General features: G+C 45.0%; 1 protein-coding gene across 3 annotated transcripts in view; it reads right to left on the reverse strand.

Annotated features, from left to right (window-relative positions):
* Window positions 1–26,553, reverse strand: part of RAP1B (RAP1B, member of RAS oncogene family) — a 1,113,130-nt gene that overhangs the window by 797,332 nt on the left and 289,245 nt on the right. For all 3 annotated transcript variants that reach the window (XM_044088033.1, XM_044088031.1, XM_044088032.1), the window contains one exon: window positions 25,467–25,555. In XM_044088033.1, coding sequence (XP_043943968.1) covers window positions 25,467–25,523 — 57 coding nt within the window. In that variant the 5' untranslated portion in view covers window positions 25,524–25,555. The remainder of the gene's footprint in view (window positions 1–25,466; window positions 25,556–26,553) is intronic.

A 26,553-nucleotide genomic window follows, 5' to 3' on the forward strand; every position in this document is an offset into this window, starting at 1 on the left:
GACACGACTGATAGCAAGCTCAAGGTCTGCCAGTAGCTAGAGACCAAGCCCCTTATCCCACAATGCGCTGCTGGAATTACCTCAGATCTTGTTTGCTACAAATAACAGTATATACATATATACAACAGATACATACCCCTCATATATATATATATATATATATATATATATATATATATATATATATATATATATATATATATATATATCTAAGAACAACACTTCCCAAAGGGGAAGAAGAATTATTGAATAACCAGGATGGTACTAGCCTCTAAGTCAACACTCAGCCTGGAAGGAGGGAGGGACGTGAGAATAAAGGCGAGATAAACTCACATGGAACATTATGGTAAGTACATAACTTCTATATGTGAAGTTGTTAAATCTCGCAGTTTATTCTCACTGATGGGTAGCATCCCTAGCACCCTCAACCTTGGGTGGCTCATGGCAGCATGTTCTTCAGTACCGTAGAACCAAAGGAAGACCTGTCCCTTGAAGCCCTATCTACTTTGTAATGTGTGATAAAGGTATGAGGCTTAGAGCAAGGGGCTGCAGCGCAAATATTGTCAAGGGGCAATTTCGCTTGAAAAGCAGAAGAGGTAGAGACAACTCTGGTAGAATGAGCTTTCGGTTTGTGCGTTAAAGGCATGCTGGCATTGTTAACAAAGGATATATAATCGGATAACCATTTAGATAAAGTTGTTTTAGCCACTGGATTGCCTTTTCTCGCTTCTGAGAAGGATACAAAAAGTTGGTCTAATTTCGTAATATCTTTAGTTCTGTCAAAATAAAATCTGAGCAGTCTGTAAACATCAAGTTTGTGCAGCATATATTCCAACTTGCTAGAGTGGTCACGGAAAAAGACTGGCAATTCAATGACCTGACTTGATATTTGTCTCAGAACAGACTTTAGGTAAAAAGGAGTGGTTTGTTCTGAGAGATACTCTTATCAGCATGGAAAATCATGTAGGGTGGTCTGATATATAATGCTTGAAGCTCTGACACTCTGTGGGCAGATGTAATGGCCACAAGAAAAATTGTTTTCCAAGATAAAAATTTTAAATCACAAGATGATGCTGGTTCAAAAGGGGGAAGAATAATTTGAGACAGCATAAAGTTTAAATTCCAGGGAGAAAAGGGAATTTTGATCGGAGGTCTCATATGAAGAATGCCTTTAAGGAAGGTTTTAGATAATTTATGGCTCATAATATTTGAGCCACCAAGACCAAGGTGAAAATTTGAGATAGCAGCTAACTGAACTCAAACTGTAGCAGCTGCTGCCCCTTCCTTAAAAATTTTTTTTAGGAATTCTAAAAATCGAAGATAGCGGAGCTCGGAAAGGGTCAATGTTCTGCACGTTGGCCCAAATTGAGAACCTTTTCCATTTACTGCCATATAATTTCCTGGTAGATGGCTTGTGAGAAGATAAGAGAATCTTGTCTTGTATCTTCTGAAATTGAATGAAGCCTGGCAATTAGGGGAAGTGGATTAGCCAAACAGTCAGTTTCAGGGACTGCAGAGAAGGATGAAGATCACCTGACGGGTGAGTCAGAAGGTCCGGAACTGGGTCCAGGATCCATGGATCTTCCAACAGATGATGATGGAGAAACGGAAACCAAATCCGTCAAGGCCAGTAGGGGGCTATGAGTATAACAGTCCTTCCCAGCGATTTTGCTTTCTGTAAAAATCTGGGTATTAATGGGAAGGGTGGAAATGCATAGAGGAGATCCTGGGGCCAATTGTGCAAAAGTGCGTCTCTCGGGGGGTGACCGGGAGGTGGTATTAGGGCAAAGTAGCTTCTGCATTTTGAAGTGATGTGGCCCCATTTGCGGAAAATCAACTCTGCAACCTGTTTGAGAGACCACTCGTGAGGGAGTAATATTGCCCTGCTTAGCTTGTCCGCTATCACGTTGGATTTCCCCAGGATGTGCATTGCTAACAGAAAATGCTGGGACGACACAGCCCATTGCCAGACCCGAAGGGCTACTCGACAAAGGGGGTAAGACTTGGTTCCGCCCTGCTTGTTCAAGTACCAGACTACTTACATATTGTCGGTCTGAACTGCAATAGTCCCTACAGGGAGAGAGTCCTGAAAGTACTGCAATGCCAGAAGTACCGCTTTCAACTCTAGAACATTGATGTTCAGATGTCATTCTTGATCTGTCCATGTGCCCTGGGCAGTCTTTCCCTGAAAATGCCCCCCACCCCCACCCTATCAGGGAAAGCGTCCGTGGTCACAGTGGCTACTGGGGGGGGGGGGTGGACAAAGAGTCTTCCGATTGTGACATGAAGAGATGTCAACCACCACCGAAGGTCTCTCCTGCAAGAATCTGTGATAAGAATCCTGTGGTGTATCGGTAGTTTCTGGTAAGACCACTGAGCGAAGAGGAGCCATTGAAAAATTTGCATATGCATCCTTACGAGTGGTATAGCCAGGATTGCTGCCGCCATCAAACCTAGTACTTTCAGTACCTCCGCTGCTGTAGCTTTGCTCTTTGACACCAGTGAGCTGCCATTTTGGCGGAGAAGAGAGACTCTATCAATAGGGAGACAGAGTGGTAGTTGAGATATCTAACTCTGCTCCTATAAAAATGGTATGCTGCGATGGCGATAAGGCAGACTTTTCGAAGTTGATTGCAATGCCTAATTGATGGCAGTGTGTCAGAGTGTATTGTGTTGCCGGAGTCCATTGATGCCTGGTGGTAGCGGTGAGGAGCCAATAGTCTAGGTATGGAAACACCTGGAATTCTAGACGTCTCAGGTGAGCCGTGACCACTGCCATGCATTTGGTGAACACTCTGGGGGGGCTGTAGTGAGACCAAAGGGCAGGGCTCGAAAAGTACAGTTTTGTACCTACCATAAATGTAGATGTCCGATAGATATGCAACTGCAGTCCTGACATATGGGTTGTCCTGCCTCAGGCAGCCCCTCGGTCGGCCGGATTCCAAAGTCTGGGTCCGGCGTCGGCTGATGTCGCCTCTTCCCCGACGTCAGAGCGGCTGGGGTATAAAAGCATCAGGCGACACCATCTTCTTCAGTGTTTCTTGCCCCAGATGCCAGGTGCCCTCCAAGGAAGGCTAAATTTAGAGAATGGATAAAATTCCAGACATGCACAATAGTAATAAACAGATACACCATAAAAGCTATCCCCAGCTAAGTTGGAAAAGGGGTAGTGGACCCAAAAAAGTAAATTATAGAGGGGTAGGAGGGAGGGTAAACATGACTGCAGTTGCATATCTTCGGACATCTACATTTATGGTAGGTACAAAACTGTACTATGTCCTTCAAGAATGCAACTGCAGTCCTGACATATGGGTTGAATACCATAGCCAAGCTGGGGGTGGTAGGATCTAAGAAAAAGATGGTGTAGCTAAAATGCCCTGCAGGACTGCCGAAGCAAAGCCTGCTCGGGATCTGGAGTATAAAGGCAGGTTGTAGTGTTTGGAAAATGTATGCACGGAGCTCCATGTAGCAGCTTCTAGAATGTCCTTTGTAGCCACCCCTCTTAGAAAGGCTGTGGAGGTGGCTATAGTGGCCTGATATCAGCTGGCTCACCTTTTCCATGGAAAGAGTAACAGAATCTGATGCAGTGTCCAATCCATTTTAAAATTGTTTGTTTGGAAATTGCCTTTCCTTGCACTCCAGCAGCGTAAGCTACAAATAGTTGGTCTGACTTTCTGTTGGCCTTTGTTCTGTCCAAGTAGTAGCGTAATTGTCTGTGTATGTCCAAAGTGTGCAGCAGCTTTTCTCCTTTATTTTGAGGATTGGGAAAGAAAGTAGGCAGGTGAATTGCTTGATTTAGAGACACCCTGGATATCACTTTTGGCATGAATGAAGGATTAGTTCTTAAAGAAACTCTGTCCTGATGAAAAATGAGGAATGGAGGTACTGCCATGAGGGCCTGTATCTCCGAGACTCTTCTTGCTGTGGTAACTGCCAACAGGAAAACTGTTTTCCAGGAGAGAAATTGCATTTCTGAAGATGCTGCTGGCTCAAAAGGAGGAAGAGTAAATTTTTCCAAGACGAAGTTGAGGTCCCATGCAGGCACTGGTGGTTTCCTGGGAAGTTTGATATTCTTTATCCCTCTTAGAAACGGTCTTGGCAAAGGATGTGAAAACACAGGTGGATCGCAGTTGTATTTTGCTGAGATTGCTGAAGCGTGTATTTTTATGGAAGAATATGAAAGGCCACTATGAAACATTTCTGCCAAATATTCTAGTATCTGTGGCATGCTTATTACTGATGCATCCTGACCCTTGTTGGCATTCCAGGTGATGAATCTCTTCCATTTGGCTGAATAAATTTTTCTGGTGGAAGGTCTGCATGCTTCCAGTAAGATCTCTTGAACTTTTGTGGAGAGAGATATGGGTAGAAGTCATGGGACCCTCCAAGCTGTCAGCTGCAATGTTTGCAGGTTGGGATGAACAGTCCTGTATTTGTGCTGAGTTAGAAGCAGAGGCCATTGAGGCAGGGGCCACGGCTTGGTGCGAGACATGCTCCTTAGTAATGGATATCAGTGCTGCCTTGGCCAGTCTGGAGCTATCAAAATACCTTTCGGTTGTTCTGCTTTGATCTTCAGTAACACCTTGGTCATTAATGGTAGAGGTGGGAATGCATAAATTGTCAGAGAATTCCAGCTGAAGGAGAGAGCATCCATTCTCCAGGCTTGAGGATGGTGTGTCCTCGAACAGAACTTCTTCAGATGATGATTGAGGTGAGAGGCAAAGAGATCTATGTCCGGCCTTCCCCATGCCAGAGTTATTTGTGAAAAAATGTCTGGATGCAGCATCCATTCGTGCGTGTCCAAAATGTTTCTGCTTAGACTGTCCGCCAGAACATTGTCCTTGCCTGGAACAAACTGGGATTGCAACTGTAAGTTCAGTTTCAGGGCCTTTTCCCAAAGAGTCATTGTTAGTCTGCAGAGGGGGTAAGAATGAGTGCCTCCCTGTTTGTTTATGTACCACATGACAGTGGTGTTGTCTGTCTTTATTAGCAGATGACCTTGCTGAAGAAATTTTCCGAAGGCCTCGATTGCATGAATCACTGCCAACATCTCTTTTAGATTTATGTGCAGATGCATATCCCGGGGAGCCCATTGCCCTTGCATGCATCTGCCCTCCATGTGCGCCCCCCATCCATGATCTGAGGCGTCTGTTGTAATGGTTTGACTTGCTTGAGGTTTGTTGAAAGACATGCCTTTGTTTAATTGACTTGCTTGTGCCCACCACAAAAATTCCTTTTGAAGACATGGAATGAGTGGTATAATTTCTTCTAAGTTGTGGCTGTGTTGAGACCATAAACTTTTTAGGTACCATTGTAGTTTTCTCATGTGTAGTCTTGCCAGTGGAATCAGAAGAATGCAAGATGCCATGAAACCCAGGGCCTGCAGGATTTTCCTTGCAGTCATCTGGGTGAGCTTTGCTAAGCTTTTGAAGTAATCTGGTAATTGTTCTTGTTTTTCTTCTGTGAGGAAAGCCATTTATGAGTTTGTGTCCAGTTTGGCTCCTAGAAAAATTATTTGTTGGGATGGCAGTAATCTTGATTTTTGAATGTTGACTGTGTATCCCAAAGCCTGCAGTAAGTGTATGACATAGTCCAAGTTTCTTATCAAGGCTCGTTTGCTGTCCGCTTGTATAAGGCAGTCGTCCAGGTAATGGTATATTTGTGTCCCCTGGAGTCTGCAATGTGCAATTACTGATGCCAGGCATTTCGTGAATACTCTGGGAGCAGTAGATAAGCCAAACGGCAATGCTGAGAATTGATAATGCTCTGACCCTGCAAGAAATCTGAGGTATCTTCTGCAACTGTGTCTGATTGGGACATGCAGGTATGCCTCCTTGAGGTCCAGAGTAACCAGCCAAGACCCCTTGCCCAGCATGGGAAGAAGTTGCTGTAACGTCAGCATTTTGAATTTTGGTACAATGAGAAAAGTGTTTAGAGCGGACAAGTCCCGTATAGGTCTCCATTGCTTTTCTTTTCTTGGAACAAGGAACAGTCTTGAGTAGAATCCCTGACCTTGTTCCTGAGGAGGAACCTTTTCTATTGCTCTGATCTGTAACAAGTTTGAAACTTGTATGAGTGCCTCTGCCCTTTGATTTTGTGGCAGGTTTGGCATGCCTTGTCTTGTTGGTAAGGTATGGAAGTGGAACCTGTAACCTTTGTCTATTATGTCCAGAATCCATTTGTCCTTTGTTAAAACGTGCCAATTCTTTGAAAATAAGGATAATTTTCCGCCTAAAGGTGCTTCTCTTTGAGCCTTGGTCGGCGGTGTCAAAGTCAAGCCATTGTGATTGTCCCTGTGGAGCAGTAGAAGTCCCTGCGCCACTTCTCTGATTAGTTGGTTACCATTGGCGGCCCCTGTAGGAGCCTCGGTATTGCCCTCTACCTCGAGCACGCCTGTTTTTTCCCCTTTGGAACTTGTCAGTGTCTGGAAAAAAACAATTCTTTGAAGGCCAATTCCTGCTGAACCTCGGCGGCTGAACTGGAGGAAATCTTTGACTGTTTGTACTGATTTAGCCTTTTCCTCAATAGATTTCAAGACATCCTGTGCATTAGCACCAAATAGCTTGTTTTTCCAGAGGTGCATCTAGGAGCTTTACTTTAACATGATCTGGCAATGCCTGTTCTTTCAACCAAGCATGTCTACATAGGACGGCCCCTGTCATAGCTGCCCTACATGAAGCTTCCAATGCATCATAACCACACTGAAGAAAATGATTGCTAACCTGCTGAGTATTATGAACCAAATCCTGCAAGGCCTTTCTATCTAAAGGCTCAGGAGAGGCTAACTTTTTCTGAAAATCATCCATCAAGAAATCCTGATACTGAAACCTATGAAAAAGACAGTTAAGTGCCCTCATGGCAAGGGTGGTTGAGGTATAAACTTTTTTGCCCCATCTCTCCAAGGACCTAGATTCCCTGTCTGCAGGCAAAGGGTTTTTGGCCGTGGAGGTGGCCACTCCTTTGGGCCCCTGAGAAATAGATTCTAGATCCACAGAGTGGGCCTTAAAGAGATGCTTATGAGTTTCAGGAACCCTGTAATATCTGTCTGGCTTGGTAGGAGCAGGAGGGAAAGAATCAGGGGAAGCACTGGAGTCTGAGTATACATCATCCAATACATCTAACACTGGTGGAATGGCTAAAGGCCTGTGCTGGGGTAACTTAAGGAAAGTACGTAGCCTTTTCCTGGAGTCAGAGAAATCCTGGCCCTGCCACTGAAAATGCTCTCTCATGGAGTGGAGAATTTCCCCGAAAGAAATATCCTGTGGAGGAGAGGCAGAGGGAATGAATTCATCAGCATCAGAATCCTCGTAGGCCTGGAAGGATTCTTTCTGGGAATCTGAATGGTCTGAGTCCCCAGAGGCTTCATCTGAGGAAAGGGTATCTGTCTGCTCAACCTTAGGCCTTTTATCTGCAGGCGGCAGAGAACCTCTGTCTGGATGTGCCTGAGAGCCTCTGATTAAAGAAATTAGATCTGCAGCTAAAGTCATGATCTGTTTATCAGAAGTGGAACCCTGGGAAAAGGATTTAGGAGGGTGAGCCTTAGCCTGGCTGGCAGCCTTAGCACGTGTGTAGGCCTTGATGGACATAGGGACCAGAGGCCTAGCTGCCCCACGTGCTGGAGTAACTTTATCCACTGGTATGGTGTCAGGTAAGTCCTGGGCTTCGGTTTCAGGAGGAAAATCAACAACCGGCACCGGGGTAACCTCCGGGACCGAAGTGTGCGGTAAAGCAGTGTCGTCGGTCTGGAGCGGTTGAATTACCGCCTCTGGTCTGGAGTGGTTGAATTACCGCCTCTGGTCTGGAGCGGTTGAATTACCGCCTCCGAAGAGACCTATGCACTCGTGGTAGGCTTTGGCGTGGCATCGGTGGAAGTCGCAGGCCGAGAATGTCGGTCCCGGTCCTTCCGTTTTTTGGAAATGTGTTGTCAGTTGTTCCGACGGCATGATATAGGAGAAATTTTCCCCAAAAAAGTCTTCAGCAAGTTCTGCCTGGCGCCTGACAGTGCGCTTATTGAAGCAAGCACAGGCAGCACAGGCCGAGACGTCGTGGTCTGGGCCCAGGCAGGGCAGGCAGTAAGAATGGAAGTCCTTATGAGGTATTTGTTTACCACAAGACAAACAATTATTAACTTTTGCAGTTTTATCTGACATCGGCTGAGGCAAGAAAAGGTTCCCCAATGGGGTACTTAGCTTTTTGATGACTTCGGTAACTGAAAACACAGGAGCTGGCCGACCGGCACTTGCGAACTGCTTCTGCTTCGGACACTGCACGGCAAGAAAGACTAAAAAAGATGGCGTCACCTGATGCTTTTATACCCCAGCCGCTCTGACGTCGGGGAAGAGGCAACATCAGCCGACGCCGGACCCAGACTTTGGAATCCGGCCGACCGAGGGGCTGCCTGAGGCAGGACAACCCATATGTCAGGACTGCAGTTGCATTCTTGAAGGACATCTGGTAATGATTGGCTCCAGGCCAAAAGCGCAGATGATCTCTGGAGCATCTGTTTATCTTTATGTGATAGTACGCGTCCTTGAGATCTATGGAGCACATCCAATCGCCTTTCTCTAAGAAGGGAAGAATGGACTGAAGCGTGACCATTCGGAACTTCTCTTTCTTTACGAACTGGTTAAGTCTGTTGAGGTCCAAGATAGGTCTCCAGTCCCCAGTTTTCTTTGGTACCAAAAAGAATCTTGAGTAAGTTCCGAATCCGACTTGGTCTGCTGGGACTGGTTGGATGACTCGTTTTTCTAGCAATCTACGGACCTCTACGATTGTTTGTTCCCTGAGATTGGGTGGAACATCTGGGATTTTTTTTATAGGAATAGGAGAGGTAAAGAACGGTATGAAATATCCTCTGGAAATGATGCTTTGTATCCAAGTATCCGATGTTATGTTTAGCCAGGCTTCTGGGTACAAAGACAAGCGATCCCAGACTGCCTCCAAAGCCTAACAGTCGGGCCCCCTTTCAGGGGTGCTGGTAGGACTGACCAGAGAACTGACCCCTCACCCTGCTGTTGCAGACCCCCTCTGCCACAGGGGCAGCGTCTTCTGTTATAACCCCCTCCTCTGCCTCTAGACGGGGTTTCTCCACATGTGTCCTGAAAGGCTGCCTGAGTTTTTCGGAACCACATTTTTCCTCCCCTAGGGCCCTTGGGGTAGGGCCGAGTAGGGATCGAAAAACAGACCCCAACGGCAGATAAGGTCTTGCCTTCCTGCTCACACCTGGTTAAAGTTTCCTTTACTTTGGGCCCAAACAGTGATGATCCATCGAATGGGGTATTAATAAAGGAAGACTTAAAGGGTTCCGCAAAGGAACAGAGACGCATCCAGGCTTGTCTTTGAAGAGCAATGCCCGAACTAGTGGCTCTACTCGAACCATCACCTGCATAGGATACGAGACGCATGGACGAGTTCACCACTGAGTTTAGGGTAGCGAGCTGGGCGTTTACTTTGTCGGCCATTCCTGCAGCTACCGTACCCTGGAAAGCATCTCCTAGCTCTTTCAGGAGGTCTCTCTGTAGTCTTGTAAAATGGGTTAAGTAGTTCAGTGATCGCAGAGAAAAAGTCGCTGAACTAAACATGCGCTTCCCATATCTACCCATAACCCTAGAATCTCTGTTAGGGGGATGAATAGAAAAGAATGTCTCAGATACATCCTTTTTGGTGGCTGCAGCTACCACCATGGCATCAACAGGCACTCCTTGTCAAAAATGGCTTGTCCACTGGGGCAGATATGAATTTATTGGGTCTATGAGGGACAGGTTCCATGGCCTCCTGTGACTCCCATGCCTTACGAGAGATCAGTTCCATGAGCTCGTCGTAAGGTGGAGACACCCAAGAAGTGGAAGGTTGAGACCCAAAAGCCTTCAAGAGCACGGAAACATCCTCAGTAGGGGTCTTGGACTGCCAATCACCCCCTGACTAAGGATCTCTAGTATCTCTGCAAAGGAGATATCCTCAGAGGGGGATCGAGGGGACCCTTCTGAATCATCTAAGTCTGTGTCAGATGTCAAAGACTCCTGTGGGGAGTCTAAGTGCCTCCTCTTGCACAGTCTCTTCCTGGGCACCTCCTCGGTGGGGGGGGATCTGGGGAGGTCTCAGAAGAATAGGGGACACCCTGTGGGGGTACTTGAGGCTCGGGGTCTCTACGCTTAGAGGGATCGGTAGATGAAGAAGCAGACACAGGAGCTTGAGGGGAGAGGGAAAGCTGAACCGATGCTGATGTTTGTCTTTGGAGACAAAACTCCTTATAGCATCGAAGGCACCATGGCTCCGACGAGGAGTGGATGGACCCGAGAGTACCGTCCGATCCTCCAGCACCGAAACCCTGGGCTCCGAGCCCGAGGTAGGAGCTGAGCTCATCCGAACCGAAGCCCCGAGAGGAAGAGCCGGCACCGACAAGTCGGTGTGACTATCCTCCCCGAACCAGACGGGAGAGCATCGGCTCCTAGAGCCCTCGGTCAGGGCCGAGGACATCCGAGTAGATGGAGCCGATAACACCGGTGCGGGTATCGGCTCCAAGGGCTCGACCACCATCGGTTCAATTTCCTTCGGCTCCATGAGTCCAGTACGGCTCGGAGGAGGAGTAGACAAATCTGGTTCCATGGTCTTCGGTACAGACGAGCTGGTCGGGGCCGACAATTTGGCAAGTCCTGGTGCCTGTAAAAGCTTCTGTACTAGCCGATCCATGTCCAAATCTGAAAGGCTGACTGAAGATTTAGCTGAAAGCACCGAAGATGCTGACTGGAGGGAGGTGAAGAAGGAACTTCAGGGACTGGCTCCAATACTGAGAGCTGGCTCCGAATCAAAGGTACAGTCTGTTCCGATGACTGTGGAATCGATGACCCTCCTTCTGAAACCTTAGCCTTTTTTGAGACCTTATCTGAAGACTTAGATTTTGAGGATTTGGAGGATGTACTAGCACCCTCATGGCTACTCAAAACTTCCGAAAAAGACTGCTGTAGCAATCCCCTATCTATAGGTTTCCTCCTTCTCTCCATGAGGACTCTTGAAGAAAAGGAGCGGCAAATACTACAGGTGTCTTGGAGGTGTTTAGCCCCCAGGCAGTAGACACACTGAATGTGTCCGTCAGTGACGGACATTTTCTGCCACACAATCTGGGCATTTTTTGAATCCCGATTTGGGATGGGATCTCTCCTTATCATCTCACATTTTAAAGGAAAAAACAGTAAATTAGATCCACAAACAACTAAACCCAATCCGGGCTGACTATTATAAGGATTAAGTAGAGAAAAAAGGGCTAAAGGCCCACACAACTAAGAAGCCAACAAGGCCCTAACTTTTAAACTATTTATACTATCTAAGTATTTAACTATAGAGTAAATATAATAGAACTAACACACACTATATTTTTTTAAACAAAAAAGAAAACTTTTTATAGACTTGCTGTTAATTTTTTCTCTAAAATGGTCCGAACTAGCTGGATCACCGAGATCTCTCTTGCCACGGCAAACTAAATCTGAGGTAATTCCAGCAGTGCATTGTGGGATAAGGGGCTTGGTCTCAAGCTACTGGCAAACCTTGAGCTTGCTATCGGCCGTGTCGGAGCCGAGGATCGGCTCCGAACCCATCAGTGAGAATAAACGGCGAGATTTAACAACTTCACATCTTAGGTTTTGGGGGGTTGAGCCCTAGAAACAGCCACTGAAAAGGATGAAGGGAGCAACCATTTCAAGATCTATTTATTTTTCATATCCGAGATTGCTTGTGGGTTTAAAGGCTTAAGAGGCAACTTTGTACCTGCATTTCTCGCACTTTTTAAAGTCAGAAGAACCTTTCAGACATTTTGAAAATACCAAAAGTAAAAAAACAGCAGAATTTTTTTTTTTACTATTAAAAATAGAGATAAAGAAAGTACCAGCAATGGTAAACAGAACTACACCAAAAGGCATTAGAGAAAAAGGGAAAGAAAAGAATACTGACTATGATAAGAAGAATACACGAAAATATGTAAAAAGGGAGGATTTAGAGTTGGAAAAGAATCTAATACATCATAAGAAACAGAAGAAACAATCTCATCTTTAAGCTGAAACACTTGAGAGCTCAAAGTGACCATACCCAAAAGCAAAAGTGGTAAAAAAGAGATCAGAGGTATGTTAGGGGTTGGTGCATTATTTGTAAGGGAGAAGCTCAAGAGCTTTTTAGTGGCCACGAGCTAAAATAATAGCCAGGTCAGATCAATGCCAATTGTTGAGGATGAGAACTGACATCATCAGATTAAAGTATTTGACAGTCTGTTGTACCCTGTATAATTAGGCTTTAAAGGGGCAGGAGGTTGTTATGTAAGCTACAAGATCTCAGGAAAACACTCTAAAGCAAATAAAGGTGGAACAGCTGCCGATTGATGAATGTCCAACTGTATACATAATCACGATACAATTACCATGAATTAAAATTTCTGATCCCTCTGAAAAAACTCTCATTTCAGATAAAGTTTCAGAAAAAGAAAGGTCTTCTAGAAAAAATCTGAAGCAACAGTTTCCTTAAAATGAGAACCTTCAAGTTTAAAAAGAAAATTCTGAAGCAGTGCATTCTTATCCAGTCACAACATTCTTATTTCCTGCTCTAACTGGGAAGAATACCTACTCCATTAATTTAAATATTCATAGCCATCTGTGGTTTTACCTACAACAGAATACAATCTAAACAAAATTATTAGCTATGCATTACCTTTCCTAAAGCCAGAATATGAAAAGAGGTCTCTAAAGTTTCCTTATCCAAAAGGCTTTCCAAATGCATTTCTCACATTTATGCCTCTTCTAAAAGATCAAAAGCATAAATTAACTCCCTAGCAAATCTTACCTGCCATTAAAGAAAGAGAAGGCAAGATTTTCTTTTTGATTTCTCTTCCTGGGAAACAATGGACAAGAAACAATCCAGAGCAGGCGCACTATTCCAGGGCTATTGTTCATAACACAAATTACATACCAGAATAACGCAGGTTTAAACACGTTTCCAACAAGCAATCACAGGTAATAAAATCGCCTGGTACAGAATGACACTTCAAACAAAACAAGTTCCCTAAAGTATTAGTTTTACAAAAAAAAAAGTTTTCTTCATAAAAATAAAATATGAGAAAAAGCATTAATGTTGTCGTTGCTCTATCTAGGCTTTACATGGAGCTTTGCTGAAGCTCCTTGCAGTTATAGACCACACAGAAATCACTCTTTACGTTTGATAAAGCTGCCCAGCTGCTCATAGTCTTGGCTATATAACCAAAATAGCTTATGCAGTCTACAACAGTGACCCAATGTTGAACCATTTACAATTATTCTAGCAAAGAGAAAAACACTCCAAAAAAAAAAAAACAGATAATGAAAATAAAGTTTCAAGGAAGAATCCTCCAAACATCTAAACAGTGCCATACCACAGGGAAGAGTCTGGCTAAATCTATGAAACTTTCCCAACTATCAAATGTAATACAGTGACATAAATCGAACCTCACCACAAGAAACTGCAGGGGAAAGGGAAACCATAAAACTGAAATCAAGCAGCAAATTGTTAGCAGAACCAAGTCAGCAATTTATACAAGAATATTTATAGACATTAAACTCGAGTCAGGAGGGCTAAAGCTACTTGGAAGAGAAGCTAAAGATATGTAATTCCTGGGTGGCCCTCACGGAAGGCTATGCCAGAGCACCACTGAACCGAAAGAAGCCCTGCTCCTGGATAGGACATCCAGCTTGCAATGATGTCATCAATGGAAGTTCTTGGAACAGAAGGCCACAGAATCGGCCAGAGCTCTGGTTGAATCTGCCCTAGGAAATTTAGGTAATTCCAATCCCTTGGATGAATACATGTATGAGATGTAAGCAGAGATCCATTTCGCCAAGGTAATTTACGATACTGCCTGTCCAAGCCTATTACTGGAGAAAGCTAAAAAAAAAGCTGATCAGATTTTCTGCACTGTTTGGTTCTGTACAGGTAAAAATGAAGTTGTCTGGAAGATGGAGAACATACTTCCCCTTTATTAGAGAAATTAGAAAAGAAAACTGGTAACTGGATTGATTAATATTCTCTGTTGCAACTTTGGGCACAAAATACTGATTGATACACAAAGACACTGTCTTTATGAAAAACAATGTAAGGAGGCTTGGAAGATTTAAGGCCTGCAATTCAGAAATCCTCTTGGCAGAAGTCAAAGCCACCAAGAGGGATGTTTTCCATGACAAACTTCATATCGGAACTAGGTGCTGGTTGGAAAGGTCCCCGTGTTAAAACCTGTAAACACAAGAGTGAGATCCCAAAGGGAAGATGGATTCTTAATTGGAGGCCTTAACAAGAAAACACCTTTCATGAAAGATTTACAAAGGCAAAAGGTAAACACAGAATGGGACTACCTTGCTGTATGAAAATTGGAAATAGTAGCCAATTGTAATTTGATAGTGAAGAAACTAGCACAGTTACTGAAAAGGGTGCTAGGAAAAGTACAGTTTTGTACCTACCATAAATGTAGATGTCCGATAGGAATGCATCTGCAGTCCTTACAAATGGGTTGTCCTGTTGTCAGGCAGCCCTTCGGTCGGCCGGATTCCAAAGTCTGGGTCTGGCCTCGGCTGGTGTCGCACTTCACCCGACGTCATAGCTGCAGTTCTTCGGGTATAAAGGCATCAGCCGACGCCATTTTCCTCAGTGTTTCTTGCCCCAGATGCCAGGTGCCCTCTTGGAAGGCTAAATTTGGATAAATGCCAATGTTTCCAAATAGTAGAGAGCAAACACAAAAATAAGCATGTATGTACATATATACAAACAAATACACCATAATAGATCCCCCCCAGCTAGCTATAAGATGGGCAAATACCCTAGGAGTACCACAGAGGGGAAGGCGGGTGGGTAATCCTGACTGCAGATGCATTCCTATCGGACATCTACATTTATGGTAGGTACAAAACTGTACTATGTCCTTTAAGGATGCATCTGCAGTCCTTACAAATGGGTAGAATACCATAGCCAAACTAGGGGAGGAGGAAGAAGAGATTATGGTGTAGTTAGGATCCCTTGCAAAACAGCAGTGGCAAACCCTGCTCGGGATCTAGAGTATAAAGGTAAGTTATAATGCTTGGCAAATGTATGCACGGAGGTCCAAGTAGCAGCCTCTATAATGTCCTTGGTAGCCACTCCTCGTAAGAAAGCTGTGGTAGTGGCCGTAGCCCTTGTAGAGTGAGGCCCGATGTTCTCTGGAGTCTTCTTTCCATGGTAGGAGTAACAAAATCTAATGCAATTTCCTATCCACTTGGAGATTGTCTGTTTTGAAATTGCTTTTCCTTCCCTTCCTGTTGCATATGCTACCAGTAGCTGGTCAGTTTTTCTATTGCCCTTGGTTCTGTCCAGGTAGTAGCGTAACTGTCTATGTACATCCAAGGTATGCAACAGTCTTTCTCCCCTGTTCTGTGGGTTGGGGAAGAATGTAGGTAGGTGGATAGCCTGATTTAAAGATACTCTGGATACCACCTTGGGCATAAATGTAGGATTTGTTCTCATGGACACTCTATCTTAATGGAAGATCAGGAAGGGTTGCACTGCCATTAATGCCTGTAGTTCAGATACCCTTCTTGCTGAAGTGATAGCCAGCAGGAAAGCAGTCTTCCATGATAAGTATTGTAATTCTGCTGCTGCTGCTGGTTCGAAAGGAGGAAGTGTCAATTTTTCTAGCACAAAGTTCAAGTCCCATGCTGGCAATGGTGGTTTCCTAGGAGGTTTTACATTTTTAATTCCTCTCAGAAACTGTCTGAGCAGAGGATGCGAGAAGACAGGAGGATCTGAGCTGTATTCTGCTGAAATAGCTGATGCATGTATCTTGATGGAAGAATAGGACAGGCCTGTGTGGAAGAGCTCTGCCAAGTATTCCAGGATGCTGGCTATGTTTACCTGTGACACATCATCTCCCTTTGCAGTACTCCAAATGAGATATCTTTTCCATTTTGCTGCATAATTTTTCCTTGTTGAGGGTCTACGAGCATCAAGGATAATGTCTTTAACCCTTTGTGATAAATTTGGGTTAATTGATCTTATGTAATGCTCCAGGCAGTCAGCTGCAGAGTTTTCAGGCTTGGATGCAGGATGTTGTAATTGTTCTGTGTTAACAGCAATGGAACCAGGGGTAGTGTCCATATTTGTTCCCGAGACATGCTCCTTAGCAATGGGTACCAATGTTGCCTTGGCCAGTCTGGAGCTATCAGGATGATCCTTGGACGGTCCTCTTTGATCTTCAATAGCACCTTGTGCATCAAAGGAAGTGGTGGGAATGCATATGCTGTCAGGTTTTTCCAACTGAAAGATAGGGAGTCCACCTTCCAAGCAAGTGGGTGGTACGTCCTTGTGCAGAATTTCTTTAGCTGGTGATTGTGTGGGGATGCAAATAAGTCTATTTCTGGGAGTCCCCATTTTCTTGTAATGTCTTTGAAGATGTCCGGATGTAGCATCCATTCGTGGGCATCCGTGGTAGTCCTGCTTAATATGTCTGCTAGAATGTTTTCTTTTCCCGGTACAAAAATTGCTTGTAACTGAATGTTGTAGCTCAGAGCCACATTCCATAGGTCCAGTGCCATCCGGCATAGAGGGTATGAATGTGTGCCTCCCTGCTTGTTGATGTACCACATAACTGTTGTGTTGTCTGTCCTTATCAACTGACCTTCTCGGAGAAATGGTCTGAATGCCTGGATTGCCAATTTTACTGCCAGCATTTCCTTTAGATTTATGTGTAGGTGCAGCTGGTCTTGAGTCCATAAGCCTTGTATGCACCGGTCCAGCATGTGGGCCCCCCAACCGAGGTCTGAGGCGTCCGTCGTGATGGTTTGGCTTGGTTGAATGCTGCGGAAGGGCAATCCAGTGTTTGATTGACAGACTTGAGTCCACCATAGGAACTCTTGCTTCAGGCATGGGATTATTGGAATTTTGGTTTCTAGGCTGTGCTTGTGTTGAGACCATAAATTCTTTAGGTACCACTGTAGCTTTCTCATATGCAGCCTAGCATGAGGGACCAGTATTATGCAGGATGCCATGAAGCCCAAGGCTTGCAGTACTTTTCTTGCTGTTAGATGGTTCTGCTTTGTTAATGCCAAGAAGTAGAGAGGTAGTTGCTCTTGCTTTTCTGCAGTTAGGAATGCCATTTGCTTTGATGTGTCCAGTTCTGCACCCAAAAATGTTATTCTTTGGGATGGTATCAGCCTTGACTTTTTTATATTGACTGTATATCCCAGGACTTGTAGCAGGTAAATGACTCTTTGTAAGTCTTCTGTTAGCTTGTTTTTGTTGTCCGCTTGTATCAGGCAGTCGTCCAGGTAGGGGTAAATTTGGATTCCCTGAAGCCTGCAATGAGCAATTACTGATGCCAGGCATTTCGTGAACACTCTGGGCGCAGTAGATAAGCCAAAGGGCAATGCTGAGAATTGATAATGCTCTGATCCTGCAAGAAATCTGAGGTATCTTCTGCAATTTGGTCGTATGGGGACGTGCAGGTATGCCTCCTTGAGATCTAGAGTTACCAGCCAAGACTCCTTGCCCAGCATGGGAAGAAGCTGCTGTAGAGTCAGCATTTTGAATTTTGGAACAATGAGGAATGTGTTTAAAGCGGACAGGTCGAGAATAGGCCTCCATTTGTTCTCTTTTCTTGGTACCCGGAAGAGTCTGGAGTAAAATCCCTTTCCTTGCTCCATAGATGGTACCTTTTCCACAGCTCTCATCCTTAATAATTGAAATATTTGTTTTAGAGCTTCTGTCTTTTGATTTGGAGGTAGGTTTGGCATTCCTCTCTTCCCTGGTAGGGTATGGAAGTGGAACCTGTAGCCTTGGTCTATTGTCTGTAAAATCCACTTGTCTCTTGTGATGTAATGCCAGTTTATTGAGAATAAGGCTAGCCTTCCGCCTAAGGGTGCTTCTAGTTGTTCCCTGGTAGGCGGTGCCAGAGCCAAGTCACTGTGATTGTCCTGTTGCAGTGGTGGTGGCTGTGTCTGTGCCTCGCTGGTTGTTACCCTGCCACTGGCGTCCCCTGTAGGCACCCCTGGATTGGTTTCTGCCTCTTGATCGCCTATTCCTGCCTCTCTGTGCTTTAGAGGAGTCTGGAAAGGACCAATTTTTGGAGGGCCAATTCCTGCTAAACCTTGGAGGTTGGACCTGTAAGAAATCTTTCACTGTTTGTACAGATTTTGCCTTCTCCTCCATCTTCTTCAGTACCTGTTGTGCAGGAGAACCAAATAAATTGGCCTTGTCCATGGGAGCATCTAACAGTTTTGATTTGATATGGTCCGGTAAGGCCTGCTCTTTCAACCATGCATGCCTTCTGATAACCGTGCCAGTCATGGCTGATCTAAAGGAAGCCTCCAGTGCATCATAGCCGCATTTTAAAGAATGGTTACTAACTTGTTGAATGTTATGTACCATTTCCTGAACATACTTCTTATCAAAAGGTTCATCAGAGGATAGTTTTTTAGTTAACTGGTCAAGCATATATTCTTGATATTGGATCATATGAAATTGACAGTTCAAGGCCCTAGCTGACAGAGTAGCAGAAGTGTAAACTTTTTTACCCAATCTCTCTAAGGATCTGGATTCCCTTTCAGAGGGGAGGGGATTTTTAGCAGAGGTAGTTGCTACAGCCTTAGGCCCCTGGGAGATAGTTTCGGGATCTGCAAAAGGAGCCTTGTATAAATGGTGATGTGTGTCCAGGACCCTGTAGTACCTATCGGGCTTAGCAGGGGCCAGAGGTAAAGAATCAGGAGCAGTACAAGCATCATTAAATGCATCATCTACAACAGAAAGAACTGGAGATATAGCTAAAGGCCTATGTTGTGGTAAATGCAAGAAGGTTCTAAGCCTTTTCCTGGAGTCTGAAAAATCTTGGCCCTGCCATTGAAATTGTTCCCTCATAGCATGCAAGGTTTCCCCAAAGGAAAATTCCTCAGGTGGAGAGGCAGAAGGGATGGACTCTTCAGCATCAGAGTCTTCGTAAGGTGAATAAGGAGCCTCTGGAGGGTCTGTATTATCTGAATCATCAGAGGAATCATCTGTGGACACTGGCTCAGGGGGCTCTGCTCTAGGCCTCTTCTCTGGAGGTGGATGAGAGGCCCTGTCTGGATGAGGCTGGGATCCCCGGATTAAAGAAATAAGATCCTTTGCCAAAGAAAGCATTTGGGAACTGGAACTGGGCCTGTGAGTAGGGGTCTTAACAGGCACAGTTTTTGTAGCTTTAGCTGCTTTAGCCCTGGCAAAGGCCTTAATGGACATGGCTGCAGGAGGCCTAGCAGCTCCACGTGCAGGAGTAGAAATATCCAAGGGAATAGTGTCTGATAAGTCCTGAGAAATCGCAACAGCAGGTTGGATTTCAGAAGCCGATTCCACGAGGTTAGAAGCAGCCTCGGTAGAAGGCATGCTTTCGGCTGAAGGAAGAACCGCTTGCTCGGTTTCAGCCGAAACCGAGACACTCGCGGTTTGCTTAACTGCGGTTTCAGCGAAACCGCGGACCGCGATGTCGGTCCTTTTCCTTCGTTTTGGTTATTTGTGTAGTCGGAGGATCCGACGGCATCTTATAAGCAAAATCAGAGCCGAAAAACTGCTCAGCAAATTCCGACAGACGTCTAAGCGTCCGTCGGTTAAAAGAAGCACAGGCTAGACAAGCTGCTACGTCGTGGTCTGGGCCTAAGCAAGGTAAGCAGTAAGAGTGGAAATCTTTATGAGGTATTTGTTTCCCACAAGTTAAACAGTTATTCACTTTTTCTGACATCGGCTGAGGGGTACTTATCTTTTTAGAAGTCTTCAAAGTTGTATTCGGTAGTAGTAATCTCTGGTTCTGACCGACCGGCACTTGCGAACAGCTTCTGCTTCGGGCGCCACGCGGCAAGAAAGACTGAGGAAAATGGCATTGGCTGACGCCTTTATACCCGAAGAACTGCAGCTATGACGTCGGGTGAAGTGCGACACCAACTGAGGCCAGACCCAGACTTTGGAATCCGGCCGACCGAAGGGCTGCCTGACGACAGGACAACCCATTTGTAAGGACTGCAGATGCATCCTTGAAGGACATCAGCAAAACATCTGAAACTGGTGCTTCTGCTCGAGACCCAAATAAAAAATCTCTTCCATTTACCGTCAGAACTTTTTTTGGTGGAAGCCTTTTGCAAAACTAAAAGGATTTTTTGGACAGGGGACATAAGCTTGGACTGTCTCACTAGGGTTGGAAGTGGAGAAAGTAAGCGGTCAATTTGAGGGATCGAAGGTTTGGACGCTGCATCCCTGATGGGTGAGAAAGGAGATCCTGACTTGGCTCCAGAATCCAAGGAGGATATTTCAGATGAGACTAAAGAAAGGGAAACCACACTTGATGAAACCAGAACAGGGCAATGATGGCGACGGAGATTTTCAGCCTGCTTGTCTTATACAGGAACTTCTGGATGAGTGGAAGAGGAGGGTAAGCATATAGGAGACCCGGGGGCCAATCGCGGACTAGTGCATCCCTCAGGGACAACCCGAGAGGGGAGATCAGAGTGAAGAACTTGTTGCACTTGTTGAGGGAAGAGGCAAAACAGGTCACAGCAAGGTTGACCCCAACAGCTGAAGATCATGCTCACCACTGACTGAGGAACCACTCGTATGGAACCAGAAGCGATCTAAGTCTGCCCGCCAAACCTCTCATTTTCCCCGGAGTGTGCGTTGCAACTGGAAATGGCCTCCTTGGACAAGGGGTAAGAACGCGTCCCTCCTTGTTTGTTGATGTACCATACAACAGCCATCTCTGTCAGTGTGTACTGCAATAGTCCCCAAGGGGAAAACATCCTGAAAGGCTTGCAATGTTAGGACTGCTCATCTCTGGGACACAGACATACAACCTGGTCTCAGTGGGGGACCACGTGCCTTGGACCAAATTCCCATTGTAATGATCCCCCTCGACTAGGAAGCCTTCACGGTCAAAGTGGCTATGGGGGGGGGGGTTGTTCACGAATGGCCTGCCTAGAATGTTGTCTGTTTGGATCCACCAATTGAGATGACGCCTGCAGATGGGTGTCAACCTGATGCAAAGGGACAACAACTGACAAAAGGATGAATCATTGTGTCACTAACGCCCACCGAAGGACCCACATGAAAAATCTGGCTAGAGGGATCAACAGATTGGCTGCAGACATGGACCATAGGGTCTGCAGAATCAAACGAGCCAAGGGGGTCTTTTGGGTTAACAGTTCCTGCACTTGATTTGTCAGGATGGTTACACTGTGAGAAGGAAGGAAGAGAAGCTAACTGATCCCTTGTACTGAGCTGCGTACTTATGAATTCCATGTTCTGTATTGGAGTCACACTGGATCTGCTCGTGTTTATGGTGATGCCCAGGGAATGTGATAACTGGATTCAGTAATCCCTAGCTTCGATTAGCTGATGCCTCATGGGGGCAGTTAGGAGCCAATAGTCTAAATATGGACACACCTGGAAGCCCTTGAGCCTCAGGTGAGCCACTACCACCGCCATGCATTTGGTGAACATCCACGGGGCTGTGGTAAGTCCAAAGGACAGTGCTTTGAACTGGTAATGACTGGTGCCCAAATGGAAATGCAGATGTCTCCCGCCTGTCTATTTTGATGCGACAGCATGCTTCCTTGAGGGCTATCAAGCACATCCAGTCGTCCTTGTGCAATAGTGACAGACTGGACTGAACCGCAACTATTCAGAACCTCAAATTCTTTACATATTCATTTAGTTTGCTTAGATCAAAGATGGGTCTTAAGCCCCCTATCTTTTTCAGCACCATAAAAAGTGGGAGTAGGCTCTGAATCCTCTATTCGGTTGGGACCTCTTGGATGACTTTTCTGCAACAGTTGTTGGATTTCCTGTGCTACCTGCTCACTTTGACTGGGTGGCATGTTGGGAAGGCTTCTGGAGTTTAGGGGAAGAAAGAGAATGGGTTCAAAACTAGTTGGCCCCTGACTGCCTCCAGAGACTGACAGTCTGGCAGCGCTTCAGGAGCGTTGGTAGGGCTTATTGGGAGGAGATTCCCTAAAGCCCTGGTTTTGCAGACCCCCCCTTCTGCCTCTAGGGCAGCGTCTACCATCAAACCCTCCCCCTTCTGCCTCTAGAGGAGGGTTCCCCACATGGATCCTGGAAAGGCCCTTGGGATTTGCGAATCCACATTTTCTTACCTCCATGTTGGTTCCAGGAGAAGGACCTCTGGGGAGGGAGGGGGTAGAAAATTTAATTCCAACAGCAGAAAGGGTCTTTCCATCCTTTTTGCTGCAGGTAAGAGTGTCTTGAACTGACAGCCCAAAAAGGGAAGAGTCTTCATAAGGGGCATTCATGAACGATGCCTTAAAAGGCTCTGCAAAATCACACAGCTGCATCCAGGCATGCCTCCATGGGGAAAGTCCTGAACCAGCTGCTTGTGAGGTGCCCTCCGTGGTAAGGGAGCTTAGTCTCATCGATGAATTAGTGAGAAACGAGAGAGTGGTCAGCTTGAGAGCAACCTTCTTAAATTCCTCCGCAGGCATGGACTCAGCTGCTGACAGTTCCTTGATCAGATCTCTCTGCAGCCAAGTGAAATGAGCCAGGTAGCTCAACGACCTCACCGCAAAGGTGGCTGAGGTGTATACACACTTCCCAATGCTGTCCAGTGCTCTAGACTCCTTGTTAGGCAGATGAACATTAGCCATTTTCTCTGCCAGCTCTTGGTGACTGCCACCACCACAATGGCATAGACTACGGGACCCTTACACCAGTGCTGTCTGCACGGGGAACCAGAAACCTATCGGATCGTCTGGGTATGAGCTTGATGGTGTCCAGTTCCATCCATGCTCAGTGAGATACCAAATCCACCAGGGCATCTGCCAGGAAGGGGGGTCAACTAAGACGTACATGGGCCCAACCAGAATGGTTCCAAGAGAACAGACTCCTCCGAGGAAGATGATGGGCACACAACTCACCTTGCTGCTTTAGGATCTCTAATATGTCCCCAAAGGAGAAATTTTCAGGGGGGGATCCTTCCCCCTCATCGGTCGGTATCCTCCATTAAGGACTCCAATCGGGAGTCCACGTGCCTCCTTCTGCACGTCTTCTTCCGAGGGACCTCCTCAGGTGGGTGTTCTGTGGAAGTGTCAGAAGGGGATCCCTTCTGAACAGGAATTCTTGGATTCCGCTCAGAACAGGAAGACTCGTGGCCAGACCTTAGACAGCAAGGCCTGGATCCGACGGAGGTACAGCAGCAGACTGGGGAACCTGTACCATCATATCTCCAACTTGGGGGGGGTACCTCTCCACTACCTGAAAAGCTGAAGGACTAGGCAAAGCCCTTTCCATCTCCCCCGGATCTGAACCCAAGGAAAATGGGCAGGACTCACTCCAGATCCACGAGCTCCAGAAGGGATCAGACCTGAACTGTTGTCTGCTGATGCGCATAAGGGACAACTCTTAAGAAGACAGGGCCGATCCCAGTCCCCCAGACCCAGCATTAAACCCACAGCTCTAAGACTCGCTCTGCTGCAAAAAGGCTACAACAGGGCTCGTCAAGGGCATCCTAGGCATCGAGGAAGGGATCTTCCTTGATATCATGCCCAACGCGTACAAGTCCAGAATTCTGTGATTTGGAAACCAAAGGTTGGATCGGAGAAGGGGCTCTGATGGCATGGGGCCTGAGTAACTCACAGATACAGCAGTGGATGGAGCAGAGACTACACCATCTGGATCTGGGCCTTTAGGAATCTCATCATCCTGTCCACATCTGCATCAGACCAGCTTCTAGAGAACCTAGATAAAGCAAACAAGGGGAGCCGGGAACAGTCCAGGAGACCTCCAAGTCCTAGGATATGGAGGTGCAGGATCTGATGTAGGAGCAGATGATGGCGTGGGAGATATAGTGATGATATCCCCAGGATCTATAGAGACTGCAGGATCTAACTGGGAGTAAATTCTGCGGACCCAACGGAATCAGGTCCGAAGATTTCTTGCACTTCTTAGGTTCGAGAAAGTCCTTCAGAGAAACTGGAAGGTTTGTCCGCCATGCCTAGGAAAAAAAAAAAACGCCGAAAACAATGGCTACCAAGAACATAAATAACACTTTCTAAAGCTTTAACTAAAAAAAAATATTCTAAATACTAACTTTAACCTTAAGTTTAAATTCTAAAGTTAACTTTAAGTGAAACTTTAACAGCAAGCTAAACATAAATAGAATTAACTTTTTTTTTTTGTAGGGAGAAACATACGCACACTAAAAGAGAAGAGGGAGGACATACAAATCTGTGGAAAAATGGAAGAGAAAAAAAACTACAATGATTAAGAAACAAATCTACCCAAGCTTGAGAAAAGGCTGATCCGCATCCATGTTCACTGAGCTGTAAACATGATCTGAGATACCTGGGTGGATAGAAGACATTAAGGGTAAAATGAAGGAGCTTGAGAGTCGGATCCAAGTCTATAGTATGTGGCCGAGCCAGATCAGAGGGTCATATCTGAGACCCTATCTTGAGGAGGAATGAAGACATCAGATCTTCGTGTTCACTGTATGACATTCATCAAATACTCCCCTTAAACATTAATATTCTCAATCTTACTGAAATAACATTTTTATACATAACTGCTGCCTGTATAATTCACTAAGCTGCACGTGTGGTCTTTCTCTAATAACTTCCCCCTCTGTAAAATCTTACAATGCATAAATGTAACTATCATCTGTGTATAAATGTAAAAAGAAATGCAATTACTCTATGTACGACTGGAACTTCATATAATGCAATGTATGTAAATGGAGCTTTTTTCTCAGGCCTCTGCTGAAAATGGGTATTACCCAGTCAAACTTTCCCCAGTAAACAAAGACAGACAAGTATTTCAATTAAATACCAACCAATCTCCCATGTACTGAAAGTCCCATTTAAACTTCAATGCTTGCTATACAATCCCTTTCTCAACAGCAAACAAAAATGCCTGCAGTTTCTTAATCTCTTCACCACTCAGTTCAATCTCTAATTTCCCCTCTAGTCGGGATCTTACGTTTCCCAACTCACGTAAGGACAGAACTATTTCCAACAAATTTGTTTTAACCCAAGTTCCAACTTTTCCAGCAACTAGTTTCAGATAAAGGGTTAACAGAGGGATAGACTGGAACAACTCAGCAAAAAGATACTTTAAAAGCTAAAACTATAATAGTTATCCCACAGTGGGCTACTGCAAACTCCACGGTAAGAGAAAGGCTTGATAAGGCCCATAGACTAATACTTCCTTTTTCCCAATTCCACAACTTTCTCCAGATATTGTACAAAGGGAGCTGAAAAGCTTGGTTTCAACAAATGCAGTCTTGGAGTTTAACAAAGCTAGTTTAGTACACTCAATCATGGTGAATGGAAATAAAAAAAAATCACTTGTATACTTTTTGATGGTTATCCATTTATTTTTTTAAAGGTAATCTGTAAAAGATTTTCTATATACAACATGTCTAAATAATACAGCTGGAGAAAATACATTAACACATTTTCATAACTTACCAATGCAGATTTGCCTACACCACCTGAACCAAGGACCACCAGTTTATATTCACGCATTATGTTGCTTCAGTAGACAGTGCAAAGTAAACCTAAAGCATACAAGAAATGACATCTATTACATGTTATGGAAAGCCGCCACCACAAAAATATAAACTTGCACTTCTACAGATAATACACTTGCTAAATCTTCAAAACTGCTTATACAACTCCATAAAACATCTCTCTAGTGATCTGTGCTCTCAAACCGCAGGACTCCTAATCTAAATGAAAAAAGTGTCTTTTGAGGACCACAATACATATATTACCCTAATTAACTGAGCAAAAAAAGGATACCTAGTGACTAAAACTACTAAATGTGCACAATAGCCAGAAAAGCTTCATTAGCCCTAGAAGACTCTGGAAAGATTAACTGGGCAGTCAAAGACAAAATTCATCCCCACCCTTACCGCACTATGACTGTAAGGGAGGTCACTACCCCCCAGTCAGAAACAACCCTGTTAGCACTAGTCTCTCACATTCCTTTAAAACCTTGCTTACTTAATTTCCACCTCAGAAGGAAAGGACTTTGACACATTTAAACTTACTAAATCCCTTCCAAAATTAGGTGCCTATGGAATCTGCCCCCCTCCAACTTAAAAAAAGGAAATCAAACCCTGTCATCACATTACTGTTCCCAAAACACAGCAACTCCTCAACCTCTCACTCTATACGCTTTCTCAGAAAACAGGAAGAAGCTATTTCTTAAGGGCAGCAAACCTATAAATACAAATCATTCTCTCCTACTAAATTTTGGCAAAGCACTTGAAAAGGAGGTATATAATCAGGCAAAACACTAACCTAAACTTGAGAAATTTCCTGCCCTCTTCTCTATTACATTCCTAACTTAAGTCTCAAGCTGACAAACATCAAACTCATTTCATGTACATAATGCATATAACAGTGCATACAGCACAGTTGTTTAAGAAAAACTGCACTAACAGGCTACTGCAGCAGTAATCATTCAAACATCTACTAAGCTATATAGGGTATTACCCTGCGTCAAGGATACAACAGACAGCCAGCATCCAAACCTTCAGGGGCAACTTCC

This window comes from Protopterus annectens, chromosome 11.part0, assembly GCF_019279795.1.
Source record: "Protopterus annectens isolate FY-2018-M chromosome 11.part0, PAN1.0, whole genome shotgun sequence".
NCBI classification, from domain to species: Eukaryota; Metazoa; Chordata; order Ceratodontiformes; family Protopteridae; genus Protopterus; species Protopterus annectens.